Source organism: Cornus florida, unplaced genomic scaffold, assembly GCF_030987335.1.
Source record: "Cornus florida cultivar Cherokee Brave unplaced genomic scaffold, ASM3098733v1 CherokeeBrave_3.0.0_Hap2_Chr05, whole genome shotgun sequence".
NCBI classification, from domain to species: Eukaryota; Viridiplantae; Streptophyta; class Magnoliopsida; order Cornales; family Cornaceae; genus Cornus; species Cornus florida.
In genome coordinates, this window is record NW_026775575.1 from 104591694 (window position 1) to 104608955 (window position 17262).

The window sequence follows — 17262 nt, forward strand, 5'->3', positions numbered from 1 at the left end:
TCATTTTTATTGGAGCCGCCTCCCAATTATAGGAGCCGCCTCTCATTTTTATTGGAGCCGCCTCCCAATTATAGGAGCCGCCTCTTTGCACTCCAGTAGCCAAATTGTGTGTCGTAGAATGCATTTTGTGAATTGGAGCCGCCTCCCAGTTATTGGAGCCGCCTCCCATTTATTGGAGCCTCCTCCAATTTTTTGTAGAGCCGGCTCTTCTAAGATATTTGAATCTACAACGGCACTTTTCTGCATTTAAGTCTTCCAACTACTTCTAACAGACATATTAAGCTACGGCTGTCTATATAAGGAAGGCTCATTTTGCTGAAGCAAAAAGACCACCATTTTGAGAGACATAATATTACATTTCAAAAGAGCTTTTGTTCTCTCATCTTCTCATCTCTCTCATTCACTCTTATTCTATCTTGAGAGATTCTAGTAAAGATTAAAAGGGCTTTTGCTCTTGCTTTAATCTTCATAGAGTTTTTGCTCTATTATTCACTTGAGAGATTATAAAAGCTTACATTGTTCACTTATATCATCTTCCCTCATTCATATCATTTATAGAGTTTGAGCTTCACTTATATTCATATATACTCTAGTTGAGAGCTAAAGTTTGTACATCAATCTATGAGAGATATTTCTTGTGAGCTTGCACTTGTACATCTATCTTGAGAGAGATTCAATCTTGTATTTCAATTACAATCTTTTCTACAAACTTGTAAGGGTTAGTGTGACCCAAAAAGTGCCTAGGAGAAGGGTGTTCTCCTAGCAAGGAAAAGAAGCAAGGTCTTGCTTCATGTAAAGGTTTGCTCTCCACCCGCAAGGAGAAGCTATATTGGATTGGGAAGTCTCAAGAGGGATCTTGAGCCGAGGAGTAGGAGTTTCCGAACCTCGCAAAAATCGCCGTGTTGTAGTTTGCAATTTCTCTTCCCTTATCTCTCTTATAATTATGCTTTAAATGCTTATTCCATATCTTGATCTCATATCTTGATTATTGCATAATTACTTAAATTGTTGAATAGAAATTGTATTTCTATATATTGCGAAAATTATCCATTGTTTGGCATTGACTCTATTCACCCCCCCTCTAGAGTCAATTTTTGGGCTACACAACCCATTCATACATACGGAATGGATTAACTAAAACAGTTAACTCCTACATGGATGCATGTCCTGTCAACTAAAACAGTTGAACGACATAACGGATGGTTGTTTTATTTTTCTGTATTAGGAAGGATTTAAATATATACTTATGGTGCCGTGATACGAGCTTGAGTCTTCTGATCACGGTTAGGGTGCGTATATTGCATTGGATGGATAGCTAGATATAGCTGATGTTCCCTGGTAGGTCTAGGTACTTGGCTGCTGGAAAGCGTGTTTTATATGTCACCTTCTACCCAGGTTGAACTAGGTTATAGGCTAGTGAGCATCCTATAGTGTGTATAGCTATATATGGACTATTTTAGATATTGCCAAGTTATCTAGGATGTATCTGCGTATCGGGTTTATGTATGGATTGTAGTAGGATGGAACTTGCATGTGGGCCTGACCCACCTTTATTTTTCAGGTGTTCGTGAGTACTAGGCTTAGGGCTTGATCGTGGTGATGCAGATACAGTCACTCACCCTTCCGACTACATAGGATTTTCTTTCTTATTTTAGTTCGGACTTTATTTCTGTATTTCATTTGCAGTTAAGAATTATTAGGGGTCCACTTGGTGGATTCCCGAGTTGTAAGGATTTGAAGGTTTTAAATTATATTAAAATTTTTATTCAAAAGGATTTTTGTATTTAGAATTCTTTTCAGCTGTTTTGTTCTTAATTCAATTTTATTCTTGCTTGTTTACATATTGATTGTCTGGTATCTCTTCGATCTGTACCCGGACTTGATCACCCGTGGTTCTAGAATCGAGGGGTATCACATACTCCGCCCTAAAAGAAGTGTTCACACGCTCTGAGGTGCGTGATCTCTTTAAGAAGGGCACACCAACATCTCGCGCTTTGGATTTTGGCAGTGAGCCTCCTTACCCTCTTGTTATCGCACAAACCCCATATCCATAAGGGTATTTGGTTCCCAAGTTCCCATAGTTTAACGACAAACTGGTTATCCTAGGGAGCATGTCATGCGTTTTGTGGAGGCTTTGGGTTATTTTGGTGATAATCATGTGGTTCGCCTACGAGAATTTTCCAAGTCTTTGACTGATCGAGCATATCATTGGTATTGCAATCTTGAGCCAGACTCCATCAATACCTGGGAGCAGCTAAAAGATCGTTTCCTTACCAAATTCTTCCAGGCTGAAAAACGAGTTACCACCTTGTCTCTCACAAAGGAGACTCAGGAAGACAATGAGGATGTCCTTGCCTTTATCAATCGATTCAACGATCGTGTAGGAGAGTGCTTCAAAAGTAGCAATGAGATGGACTTGGTTGATATATGCATCCAAGGCATGTTGCAGATCTACAAGCTCCATCTTGTCAACCTAAGAATTGCTAGCTTTGGTGAACTCAAGATCATAGCTCGAAACCTTAAAGATCTTAAGCCAGTCGCTGCCAAGTATGAACCTCCGAAGTATGATGCTCCCAAGTTTGAGGCTCCAAAGTCTTCCAACCGCAGGCCTACGCCTGTAGCAACCATCGAAGAGCGTCCATGAAAGCGGTTCGACAAGTCCTAATTCAAGCCCCAAGGTGAAGAGCCACCAACTTTCACCATTCATATCGAAGAGGTCAAGAATATTCTTGCCCAATGGGTCAAGGACGGCGTCGTTGTCTTACCTACTCCACGTCGCGAGCCCACGCTAGCAGATAGAGTTCATGCTGATTTCTGCGTTTACCACCAGAGTATCACCTACCTTACTGTTAATTGCTGGGGTTTGCGCCGTCTCTTCCAACGGCGAGTGGCATCTGGTGATCTCGAAGTCACTCCCGCCAAAGATGTTCGCCGTTTCCAATACCCTGATCATCGGGTGGTTGTTATCACCTATTATAATGAGCTTGCAGAGACGCATTCAGGCCAAAATGTTGACCTTTCAGAATGGGATGTGTGTCCTTTGGTTGCCTCCGCTAAACCTTACTCTTCACCAAAGACAACCTTATCTTTCTCTAATGCTGGCAAACAGAGTCAAGGTGCTCAAAATCAACCACTGTACGTGTTGGCTTCCATCAAAGGGGTAGAGTTCAAACATGCTTTTCTTGATAATGGTTCCTCCATCAATGTCATGCCCCTCTCCACTTTTCGCAAAGCAGGCATCCTCAAAGATCGCCTGGTCAAGGAGCCAATTGAAGTTGCTGGGTTTGGTAATGATCTTCGTCGCATGATGGGCTACGTTAATGTCGATCTAGCTGTTAATAAATTTCAGGCCTCCACAAAGTTCTATGTCATTGATAGCAATACATCCTATCACATCCTGCTTGGGCGCGCATGGATGCACCGCTTTGGCATTGTTCCGTCTACTTACCATCAGTGTTTCAAAGGCATTTGGAACAACAAGGTCGTCACTGTCCCGTGTTCGGATTGTCTCTTTGCTACCTTTGAGGCGCATTATACTGACGCTTTGTTCTTCAATGACCTTGATGACTGCATGCAAGATTGCGATGCGACTATTATCAGCACCCCTTTACCTACTTGGGCAGACGCCCAGAAGGGCATTTTTCATCCGCCATCTCTAGTTCAGACCAGCAATGCTCCACGTGAATGCAAGCATGTTCGTTTCCCCAATGGCCGTGTCATCTACCGTTTATGACGGTGCCCGGGGTCAGCTGAGGTTCACTCTACTGACCCCCCAGATTATCAGCCTCGGATCCTTGACAAGGCACCATTGCCAGATCTTGTTGAAGTTAACCTGGCCCACCCCAATGAGTGGCCTCGCATTACGTTTCTCTCGGGTTCACTCAGCTCTCACGATCATTCTCATCTTATTTCCCTTTTGCAGGAATTTTGCGATGTATTCACATGGACATACAGCGAGATGCCGGGGCTCCACCTGTCGCTGGTCTCCCACCTTCTTAATGTCTTGCCCAATGTTCGCCCGGTTAAGTAAGGCTCACGCACTTTTCGGCCGGAACTCGAGTTGCAAATCAAAGATGAGATGTAAATATCGCCTATATTGTGTTACATGTGATAGAGTTTTAAAAAAAATAAAATATATAATTTGAGGTGAACTTTTAAAGAAATTATTTAATTTTCTTTAAATATATTCAGATATAATAAATATGAAAATATAGGTAATATGTGACAGAGTTTTATAAAAAATAAAATAGCTAATTTGTAGCAGAGTTTTATAGAAATTATATTATTTTTTTTAAATAAATTATTGTTTAATTAGATTTTATTTTATTAAAATCCTCATAATAAATAGATAATGTCATAGAGTTTTACTGAAAATAATTTACGGTAAATTTTATAGAAATTATTTTATTTTCTTTAAATATATTTTTGTCTAATTAGATTTCCTTTTATGAAAAAAAAAACTCATATTAAGTAGATAAATTGGTAAAATGTGTTAAGAGTCTTATAGAAACTTTTTTAAAAACACTTTTTATATCAATTAATAAATATTTTTTTATATTAATAATTCTTCTCTAATTAGATTTCCTTTTATTAAAAAAATTATAATAAAAGGTAATTTGTGGTAGAGTTTAAAAAAAATTATTTTATTTTTTATTTCAATTAATAAATATTTTTATATTAATAATTCTTGTGTAATTAGACTTTCTTTTATTATAAAACTCATAATAAATTTATAAATAGGTAACTTGCGTTAGAGTTTTATAGAAACTCTTTTAAAATCTCTTTTTATATCAATTAATAAATATTTTTTTATATTAATAATTTTTGTCTAATTAGATTTTCTATTATAAAAAACACATAATAAATAGATAAATAGATATTTAGGAAAAAAAATAGATAAATAGATAATGTGTTAGAGTTTTTTTGAAACTCTTTAAATATATCGTTGTAAAATGTGATAGAGTTTTATTGAAAATAAAATAGTAATTTGTGGTACAGTTTTATACAAATTATTTTATTTCTTTAAATATATCCTACTCTAATTAGATTTCCTTTTATTAAAAAACTCATAATAAAAGGTAATTTGTGTTAGAGTATTAGAGAAATTATAATATTTATTATATCAATTAATAAATATTTTTTATATTTGTAATTCTGGTTTAATTAGATTTCTTTTATTAAAAAACTTATAATAAATAGATAAATAGGTAATTTGAGTTAGAGTTTTATTGGAACTCTTTTAAAAAACTCATAATAAATAGATAAATAGGTAATTTGTGTAATTTGAATTTTATTAGGTAATTTGAAATAAATTTTTTGGTAATATGAATTTTATCCGATAATATTTTTTCAGTGAATAAATATTTTTTTATATTAATAAATAAATACTGAAATACATATTTGAATTTTTTTAGAGAAATTATTTTGTTTTTAATATAAATTAATAAATATTTTTTATATTAATAATTCTTGTCTAATTAGATTTTCTTTTTTTAAAAAACTCATAATAAATAGATAAATAGGTAATTTGTGTTAGAATTTTATTGAAACTCTTTTAAAAAATTATTTTATTTTCTTTAAATATATCATTATCTTATTATATTTCTTTTTATTAAAAAACTCATAATAAATATATAAATACAGGTTATATGTGATAAAGTTTTAAAGAAAATAAAATAGGTAATTTGAGGTAGAGTTTTATATAAATTATTTAATTTTCTTTAAATATATTCATAATAAATAGGTAAATACAGGTCATATGTGTTAGTTTTATAGATTATAAAATAGCTAATTTGTGGTATAGTTTTATAGAAATTATTTTATTTTATTTAAATATGTTTATGTATAATTAGATTTTATTTTATTATAAACTCATAATAATTTTTTTCCCTGAATAAACTTATAATAAATAGGTAATGTGATAGAGTTTTATTGAAAATAAAGTAGCTAATTTGTTGTAAATTTTATAGAAATTATTTTATTTTCTTTAAATATATTATTTTTCAATTAGATTTCCTTTTATTATCAAAACTCATAATAAATAGATAAATAGATAATATGTGTTAGAGTTTTATGGAAACTCTTTTAAGTACTTTTTTTATATCAATTAATAAATATTTTTTTATATTAATAGTTTTTGGCTAATTAGATTTCTTTTTATTAAGAACTCATAAATTGATAAATAGGTAATTTGTGTTAGAGTTTTATAGAAACTCTTTTAAATCTTTTTTTTTTTATATTAATTAATAAATATATTTTTATATTTATAATTTTTGTTTAATTTGATTTACTTTCATTAAAAAACTAATAATAAATAAATAAATAGGTTATTTGTGTTAGAGTTTTATAGAAACTTTTTAAATATATCTTTGTCTAATGTCAATTATGTGACAGAGTTTTGTTGAAAATAAAATAGGTAATTTGTGATAGGGTTTTATAGAAATTATTTTATTTTCTTTAAATATATTCTTGTCTAATTAGATTTTCTTTTATTATAAAACTCATAATAAATAGATAATGGGATAGAGTTTTATAGAAAATAAAATTGTTAATTTGTGGTAAATTTTATTGAAATTATTTTATTTTAATTATAAAAATTGTATTCTTAACTACTGCCAATGCATTGATCAATTGTAGAAATGGTAACATGACCTTGACTTTTGGAAAAATAAAATTGGACATTAAGAAAAGGAAAAGAATCTACCAATTTATTTGATTTGAAAATTTGAATTCTCAAATTTAGTATTTGTTACAAGGAAATAGTAAAAAAATAATAATAAATAAATAGTTATCATTATGTAAAATTTTAAATACCTTCCCTTATCTTTCCCCGTTGTACACAATGTGTAAATTGTGATTGAGATACTTACCAAACCAAAAAAATTAATAGTAATAATAATAAAAGATTGAGGTATTAGGAGACTCGTACACTACTGCTGCCGACTGCCCCGAAGATGCTGAGTATCTGTGTGAAATTACTCCATTCCACATGCGCAGTATATAAATATTTTTTTTTATTAATAATTCTTGTCAAATTAATTTTTTTAATTAAAAAAATTCATAATTAATAAATAAATAGATAATTCAAAATCAAGTCCAACCGAAAATCAAAAAACATTGAAACCCAACTCAAAATAATATATTAAGAATGAATCAAAAATAAAAAATAATAAAAATTGGAAAAAAAAAATATAAAAATTTTCGGTAACAAATTCAATTCAAAATCAAGTCCAATCGAAAACCAAAAAACATTGAAACCTATATTAAGAATGAACCAAAAATAAAAAAATAAAAATTGAGAAAAAAATAACAATCCAAAGTAATTAAACTTATAAAGAGTAAAATAAAAATAAAACTAAAGAAAAAAGAATAATGATACTTCTGAAAAATAAAAAGTAAACAAAAAAATAACAATAATGACTCAAAATAATAATAAATTATGAATGAACCAAAAATTAAAAAAAATAAAATAAAAGAAAAAAAATCACAATCCAAAGTAAACTTACCAAATCAACCACTTCTAAACATCAATTAGAAATAGAAAAATAAAATAAAACAAATCAATTACTTCTAAACATCAATTAGAAATAGAAAAATAAAAATAAAACAAAAGAAAAAATAATAATAATGCTTCTAAAAAGAAAAAGTAAAGAAAAAAAAATTAACAATCCAACCTTCTCAATACAACAAATTAAGAATAACAAATTTTGAACCATCCAAAGTATACTTATAAGGAGTAAAATAAAAATAAAAACTAAAGAAAAAAGAAGAATGATACTTCTTAAAAAGAAAAAAAATAACAATAATGACTCACAATAATAATAAATTACTAATGAACCAAAAATAATAAAATAAAGAAATGAAGAAAAAACAATCAACCACAAGAAAAAAAAAAAAAAAATCACAATTCAAAGTAAACTTACCAAATCAACCCCATTTAAAAATCAAAATAATAATAAATTAAGAATGAACCAAAAATAATAAAATAAAAAAATGAAGAAAAAAATCAACCACTTCTAAAAATCAATTAGAAAGAGAAAATAAAAATGAAACAAGTCAACTACTTCTAAACATAATATCAATTACAAAGAGAAAAAAAAAAAATAAAAACATAATAATAATGCTTATAAAAAGAAAAAGTAAAGAAAAAATTTACGAGACCAATTATAAAGAGAAAAGAAAAAATATGCACACTACAAGCCTGACCTAATATATATATATATATGTTATATAGTATGTGTTAGAGTTTTATAGAAAATAAAATAAATAACTGAAATTTTATTAGGTAATTCGTGTTAGAGTTTTATAGATACTTTTTTTTTATAAAAGCTCTTTTTATATTAATTAATAAATATTTTTTATATTAATAAATAAATACTGAAATAATTAATAAATAAATATTAAAATATTGAAACACTAAAATTCTTTATACATTTAATAATAATATAGATATAGATATATGTATAGATATATACTATTTTATATGCATGTGATGCAACATGGTATCATGTGGTGAAAGTAATTATCCACTTCATCTCACGCTTTTACAATTTCAAAGTTATTAATTTGCATTTTACGTGAGAGTACTTTCTTTTGCGTCGGAATGCTATGTTAATTAGTTTTTTAAAATAATAATAATAAGGAACTAATAGTCCGGGGCTGACTCCGCGATTCTTTCATCTTTTTGGCAAAATGTCAATTACACTAGACAATTTTATCATTGTGTTAAAACATGCCCTCGACCTATACAAGCAAGGGAGGAGCTAGGCTATAGTTCAGGTCCAGTTGAAAAGAAAAAAAACAGTACCATTATTCTTATAAGTCTATGTATTATTATTATTCTTCTTATCAGCCCAGTTCAACCAATCCATAGTATTTCAATCAATAAAATAAATTATAAAATTTACAAAGATCAAGTCTTAAATATGAGAAAGTCAACGAACAATGGACAGCCCAATCACAAAAGAAATCATAATAAAACATAGCAGGTCCAGCCCAGCAAACCAAACACATTGTTAATCTATATAAAAACTAGACTCTTCGTGTGTAAAGCACTAAGACATAGGTGAATGGATATTATGTTTTATTATTGTTAATCTCGTAAAATATTAATTTTTATTTTTGTAAAAAAAATAAATAAATAAAAAGCTTTGTTGATGACTTGATGGTTTCATGTTAAATTGGATAATTTACTATATAATGAATTAATAACTAATCAGGGGCAAAGTACATTGGTCTTACTTTTTAATGTGAATTTATTAATAAGGAACATATATATTTTGTATTCTTGCATGCGTTTGTTTTAATAATTGTATGTAATATATTACACTAGATTCTTGACTGTGAAAACACATTAGAGTTTGGAAGTGTAAATGTGTTAAAAGGTTGTAAATTATTAAATTTAATTGAATGACTTATGCATGAGAATTATGTATTAAGAGTATGGATGACACACTAAGCAATCATGTGTTTCATTACTTTTAGCCCCTCTTACTTTGTAATCCTGACTCCACTCCTGTATACAAGCAGAATGTCAATACATATTTTTACATATAATTGAGTGAAAAAAGAAAGAAGTTCAGCGGCCTCCTTCTGTAGACTGTAGTCCCCCGTTTATCTAATTGTTTTTATCTTTCATATTTTTTTTTTTTTTTAACACTCCCATACATAAGCCAGGAAAAAAGGTATGATGTTGCTCTCATCTCATTAATCAATAATTTCCATCGTAAAATATATATAGATTATTATTCTATTTATAAACATTAATCATATGGACTTATTATTATTTTCTTAGTCACACATGTCTTTACGAAAGTTCAAACTTTTGATTTTTCTTAAAAAAATAGTATCGTTAGACTACAAGCTTGTCCATCGTATAAACTTATTATTAAAATATTAAGTCCGTAGAAAAATTTGCTACATAAAAATTCACCAAATATGGACTATTTTATACACCCTAAACAAGTCTAAACTGGTCAAGTTACTAAACTAGCTTGTTCCAAGTTAATTGAGAGATTCAAAGTCAGACTTGTTTACTAAAAGTAAACGACATAAATGCACCATTATATGCAAGTATAGTTTGATTTATTCATAAGCATGCACTTTGATTTATTGGTCGATGCGACTGATTCCTTTGATTAGATTGGAAATAAATATAATGATAGGGAACGAGGAAGGGAAAATTTGATTTGGTTAACTTATACCAGAATTAAAAAAAAAACATAAAAGAAATATATATATATATATATATATATATTAAAAAAAAAACATAAAAGAAATATATATATATATATATATATATTTCTATATATATATGGTGATTTCTCTTTTCCTCACAAATACAAAACTAAAAATTCTCCAAAATTGAATGGGAAAAGTAAAAGAAATTAATTACAAACCATAAATTACTTGTTCTCGTATTTCATAAATTTAAATTTACAAAGTAAAAATTTATAGAACTATACAAATACAGTATTACCTATATTCTATATAAACCAAATATTTATTGTTTAAAAATTTATATAACCAAATATTTATTGTTTTAAAATTTATGTTAAGGAATTTTTAATCTATAATTTATTCATTCTATTAAAATTCTAAAAAATGTATTTGTCTTTTAGAAAAAAAAGTAGGGATCGAGAATAATTTTACAAAAGGTGACGTTTGAGGAGAAGTGTTGTATATATCCAATTTTGAAAAGGGTTTAGTTTTTTGTTTGTGAGGGGAAAGAGAAAACACCATATTTCTCTGTTCTTTTTGTTTTGTTTATTATTATTATTATTATTTTTTATTATATTTTTTAACAACGTAGGAGGGGACTCTTTCTTTTTTAATTTTGACGTGGCTTAACCAAATCAGATCCGAGGAGCTTCGGGTTGCCTAACATTTGTGGATAGTAAGTAAAAATTATTATTATTATTATTTGTTACATTGACAAAAAACATACTCATCCTCACATGGGTATTTTTACCCACCCCGGACTTAAACCCCTCCCTTCCTTCTTAAAGATGAATAAGTTATTCCTTTGAGCTACATATGGTGCTTAGTCCTTTCAGATGAATGGCAGGCAGGTACTAACGTAATCTAATCAACACTGACCAAGTGTAATGTTTTCAGCAAAAATTGTAATACTCCGTATAAAAATACTGCATCTAAGCCCGTTAATATATCACATTAATCTATTAATACAATTTGCATCTAAAATAAAATAGACTTCCATTTGGCCTTGATATATTGCTTTAGTTTCTCAAGCCCAATTGATGTTTTTTTTGGACTAAAAAAACTCCATTTTTTCCAGTAAAAAAGGCCAATTTAGTTACATTATAGTTATAAATATAGGTTTAATAGAGTTAGTTGTATACTTCCGATCCAATTAAGGGGCAATCTTTATTTCCAAAAAAAAAATATAAGTGACAGTCTTTGGCGTATATATCTTCAATTCAATTATGAGCCTAGTTATAGTTAATTAATTATCTATATATGGTCAATATTGCTCAACGAATATCCTTTCAAAAAAACAAAAACGCCTCAAGGAATATGCTGAATGCGAATGTTAATTAACAAACTAAGGCAATTATATTATGTGAAAACCATTGTATTATTATGTGAAAATCATTGCAGCTAAAAGTACATAACCAACCCACTTATTTTAGTGTAGAATATGATTATCTGCTTATTTGATCAAACAAACCATTTCGTGGGTATTTACTGAAAAAGAAAAAAAAAAAAAAAAAAAAGAAGGAACCGTTTCGTTGGTACCTTCTATCTATTTGCCTACATTTTTTTTGATCTAATTGTCGTCAAACCAGAACTGGGCTTGAAGATAGTCAATAACCTTGTTGTCCACTTGGAAAGCTTTGGTGAGAACATCAACAAAAATGGGTGGTTTCGATCCAAAGACCGTGTTAGTAATGGTGATAACTCCGGGGTTTTGGCTGCTCATGTTGGAATTTATATATCCTGGTATAACAAATTCCTAAACATATGTTCTTGACGTTTCTGAAATATATATACTTTATATAATTGGTGAATTCAATGTATTATGTTTCGATTCATTATAAAATTGAAAATGTCCACTTGATTACAAGAGATATTTATATATGTATGTGATGGCGATCAATACATGATTATAAATAGTAATCATAAATTGTTCATAGTCGGTAATTATGGATGGACTCATAATTAATTAAGACTTAAACTGAATCCGCGTTAGGTTGAGATATATTGCGAGAGCCGTCGTATGCAATTGTTCCCTGTCACTATCATGGCATTTGACTCTTAAGTATGAGAAAAGTATAAACTCTTTTATTAATTAATAATTACTTTGATTTGTTCGGCAGATTCTTCGGAATCCTTAGACCGACACTTTGGGTAGTTATGTAATTAATAATTAGAGGGTTATATTTTCAATATTTGTATCATTTCTATTTGTATTTATTTTATATTGATTATGGTTGATCACAAAGTAAATTCGAAGGCCTTTGTGTGTTTTTAGACAAAATGATTTATTATATATTTATTTATTTAAATTATTATTTTTGTCAAATAAATGTTTTATTGTGATTGAGCCAGAAATAATCAATGGTACCAAAATAAATATATTAATTAAGTAGTCGGATTGATGGCTTTATTTATCCGATAATTAATTATGCATAGAGGGGTCAAAGTACAATATTGACTTAAAGGTTATTTATTATTTAATTGAAGTTCAATTAATTTCTTTTAGTGGAGTAGAAATTAATTTATGAATTGATTGAATTGGATCTATGAACCGGGCCAATTATTAATTCATTGTAACCAATAAAATAATAAGCTCAAAGGATTCTCACTCATAGCCCAATTTGATATTGGAATTGGAATTATATTAGATTTGAGACATGTGAATTAGAGATTGAGAAGGATTAGTTGTTTCCTTTTCTTTATTTTTATGTTGCCTATAAATATACATGGTCTATGTATATTTTAGGGGTGATTTTTAGTAGAAGGAAAAACGAATATATTTTATCTCTCTAGAAAATTAGGGTTTATATTCTCATCTAATGGAGGCTCCCACAAGCCTAGTTTTCCAAGGTCATTCAAAGAGGCTTATGAGTGATTCCTAAAGGCAAAACAATTACCAAGAAGATGGAGATCCAAGGAGAAGGCATCTTGCTAAGGGATTTACAATAAGTGAGAACATTCACTTTAGAGGAAAGATTTAAAGGTTTACTCAGACCTTTGATGTAAGTATTCAATTCATTAATTGGATGATACATCATATTTTTATTTTTGTATAAAACTTGTCTCTATGTGATGAATCAAGATCCATGAATCAATATCCCTCGAAAAGTTTTTTTCAAACTTGCACGTTTCCCAACAGCTCAGGTCGGCAAAAGTTACTACATTAGTTTTTCCCACGTTGAATTGGAAATGATTTAGGACCTTGGTGAAGAGACGAATTTTTTCACCATTAATATTGGAGGTCACAAAGCCTACATAGAGAGTGCCCTCAACCACAACCAGCATTTCAGTTGCGCGTGGGTTCGTGTGGGGTGGGTTGAGGCCCTTAAGTGCATAGTTAATGCGGACTAAGGATACACCCAAAGTGTTGAGTCCTGGTAGTGTATCAACATTCACAGTTGTCACATTTGACTCAACTGGATTGTTTATGTTTCCTGGAATATTAAGACCTGAAAAGGAGAAATCTTCGGCTTTGGCAAGCTTTGGGTCCTTGCAAAATTTCCCATTCACAAACACTGCAGCCAAAACAATAGCAGTCGTTACATTAATTGAGCTCTAAATTTTTTATTATTATAACATGCAATGAAAAATATAGACTATACATATGCTAGCTATTTTACCAACAAAATTAAAGCATGCATGAGAAAGCAAAAAATAAGACTAGGGGATGCATATATACATAACACACACACACATACCAGCAGACTTCATATCATCAATAGCAACACAGAAGTCCTGGAGAGGGCTTGGGTCAGATGCATATGAAAGTGAGAATTAAAGGGCCAAGATGGCTACAAGGAAGTGAATGGCGGCCATCTTAATTTGGAATGAATAATATTGTTTGTAGGATTGGTAATTGGGTGAGAGGTGATAAATGTAGTATGGCAAATGTGGCTATTTATGGATAGAGATTAGGAAGACTTATGTTTGAGTGAGTACTGGTAAGATAATAGGATGTCCCAAATTGTCTTCATTAGGTTTCTATTTTTTAATTTCATGGTCGAGTAATTCTCCAACTACTACGTATATCTACATACGACTGACTCTTTCAATATATTGAGTTGGTCATTTCTTCTATATCTCACTTTCCTTTGTTGTTTCTCCTTCTTCTAGATTCGTGTTAATGTTTGAGAAATATTAATTGAAGTTGACATTTTAACCCTTGATGGGATTATTGGATGGAGCTAAATCATGAGACTCAACCCATCAAAGTGCTCGTTCGGAGTGGGTTCTGGACAGTTCTTGAGTCACATTGTCAACAACCGAGGGATCGAAGTAAGTCCGACCCAGACTGGGGCGCTAGTAAGGAATGAGGAGCCAAGAACCCTTAAAGAGGTCTAGACATTTTAACCCCTGATTGGATTGTTGGTTGGAGCTAAACCATGCCTTAAAATTCCAAGCCATTTTACCTTTTTCGTTTTTCAATTTTTATTAATTAATTAATTAATTAATTAATTAATTAATTATTATTTTTTTTATGTACCAATCTTCCTTCATTAGATTGGGTAAGTGAAATAATTGTCTTGTTATATAAATCAAAAAGGAAAAAATTTTATATATAAAAAGGAAAATAAAATTAGCAATGGCCAAGTCTTATTTTCTTTCCATCCAAAATAAAAGGGTTATTGGATCATGATCCTAGCATTTTTACACATTTATATAATTGTTTAATATATTACAGAGTATATCGCAATACGATCAATAAGTGATATAATCAATAATTTTTATTCTACATGTGTATAAGAACGTACACGACCAACTGGCCTAAGCGGCCCAACAATAGGTGGCCCAAAGATGGACAATACTTGCATTCAATTTAGGTTGGATGAAGTTTGTCCAACCTGGGTATGTGGCCTAATCATATTGTGACATTTGTCCAAAAATTATTATTAAATTAAATTAGGCATTGCCCATGTATTTCTGGTATAACCAATTTTTTTCTCTCTTATCTCTGCAAAAATCTGCAACACAGCAATTACAAACCGAAAGCAACACAAATACACAATTACAAACCCACTTGCCTAAACATCATCGCCCCTTTCCTCGTCGCCGCTGCCGGCGGTATGCGACGTCGGCAAATCACCATCTCCTTCAGTGGCTCTATCGCTTCCGGTGGAGGAGGAAGTGGCACGGGAAGCAACGTGCTCAAGAGATCTCACCCACTGTTGTCCTCGTTTGCTCTCTGCCGTTGCTTAGTCAGTCACCGCCGTCGTTCCACCATCTTCCTTACAGCCGTCGATCTCCATCATGCGCCAAAGAGCCACCAACCTCACTGTCCATTTGATACCCCTCGATTCTAGAGTCATGGATCCGAGGGATACCAAACAATCAAGTATGTAAACAAACAGAATTACAAAAGAGAATTAAGAAATAAATAATAAACGCTCAAAGAATTCTAAACTAAAAATCTTCAAAATTATATAATTAAAATCCAATAATCCAAAACCTCTATTAATTAAACAACTCAGGAATCCATCTAGTGGACCCCTAAAAATCCTAAACTAAAAAGGAAACAACTGAAACAAAATCTAAAGCTAAACATGGAAAACAACCTTACGTAGTCGGAGGAATGAGTGACTATATCTACTCAGCACGATCAAGCTCTAAGCTTGGAACTGATGAACACTTGAAAAATATAAGAGTGAGTCAAGCTCACTAGCAAATTCTATCCTATTATAATCCATACAGAAACTTGATACGCAGATACATCCTAAAAAGCTTAACAATAACTGAAGGAGTCTATATATGCATAAATACACACTATAGGATGCTCACTAGCCCACAGTTCTGTCTCAGCCTGAGTAGAAGGTAACATGCAAATCGCACGTAACGTGGTCATGTATACCTAGGCCTACCAGGGAACATCATTAGGTCCAGTTATCCATCCTAGGCGATATACGCACCCTAACCATGATGCTGAGACTCAAGCTCATATCACGGTACCATAATGATATATATATATATATATATATATATATATATATATATATATATATATATATATATATATAATCCGTTCAAGGTATGTCATTCAAATGTTTATTGACCTGACATAAATATAAGTAGGACTTAACTTTTATAGTTAATCCAACTTATTTCAGAATAGGTAGGACTTAGTATTTTAAACTAATCCGTCCCTAGAATGCCATCGTCCCATACTGGTGCATATACATATATATAAGTAAGACTTAACTTTTATAGTTAATCCAACTTATTTCAGAATAGGTAGGACTTAGTATTTTGAACTAATCTGTCCCTAGTACGCCACCTTTCTATATCAGTGCATACAAAATACAAGTCCGTATAATTGACAAAACAGGAATAAGTAACTCATTAATCATACTCCAAAATAAGCATAAATAAAGTCTAACATGTATATGACCATAATATGCATCCAATACAATATTTAAAAATCATGTTCCAGTCCTTTAAATTTCTAAGATAAGACTACACATTTAAATCCTCCGAACAGTCCATTAATTTATGCAAATATATAATAAATTAAAATATCAATTAATCCAATCTAAGCATAATTATTTTTAGATAATTAGCTACACTTGTAACACTGTTACAACATGATTAACATTATTAAATCGTGTACAAAGAATTGCTAGAATTTAAGTAAGCAATCAAATCCACTAATCGATACTCCACATGCAAGTTTACTGTTTAACTTCATGATGTTCCATTCTTTAGCATAATAATGTAATAATGCCTTCCAGTATTTTTATAGGTCTATAACAGTTATTTAAAACATTTATGAAATTTCCGGGGCGAGAGCAAGCTCCTATACATTGAGAGCCTGCTCTGCTCTCTTGAGAGCTGGTTCCCCACATGTGGGAGCTAGCTCTAAGGTGTTGGGAGCCGGCTCCCTCCATGTGGGAGCCGGCTCTCTTTATGTAGGAGCTGGCTCCCTCTTTTAGAGAACCAGCTCTCTCCCTCCTTTAGAGAGCCAGCTCTCTCCCTCTGAGAGCTATAATCCAATTCCTGTTCGTCTTCTTCGCCTCCGGCGACATCCTGTGACGGCCCTGATTTTTCAAACCA

The 17262-nt window shown here is 30.8% G+C and overlaps 1 protein-coding gene and 1 pseudogene across 1 annotated transcript; one reads left to right on the top strand and one right to left on the bottom strand.

Moving 5' to 3' along the window:
- Nucleotides 1-2116: 2116 nt before the first annotated feature.
- On the top strand, nt 2117-3733 carry LOC132309894 (uncharacterized). Its single transcript, XM_059808155.1, has 2 exons — nt 2117-2617; nt 2747-3733. The coding sequence occupies exons 1-2, from the start codon at nt 2117-2119 to the stop codon at nt 3731-3733; spliced, it is 1488 nt and encodes a 495-aa protein (XP_059664138.1).
- Nucleotides 3734-11788: 8055 nt separating this feature from the next.
- Nucleotides 11789-14034, bottom strand: LOC132310446 (germin-like protein subfamily 1 member 14; annotated as a pseudogene).
- Nucleotides 14035-17262: the final 3228 nt, after the last annotated feature.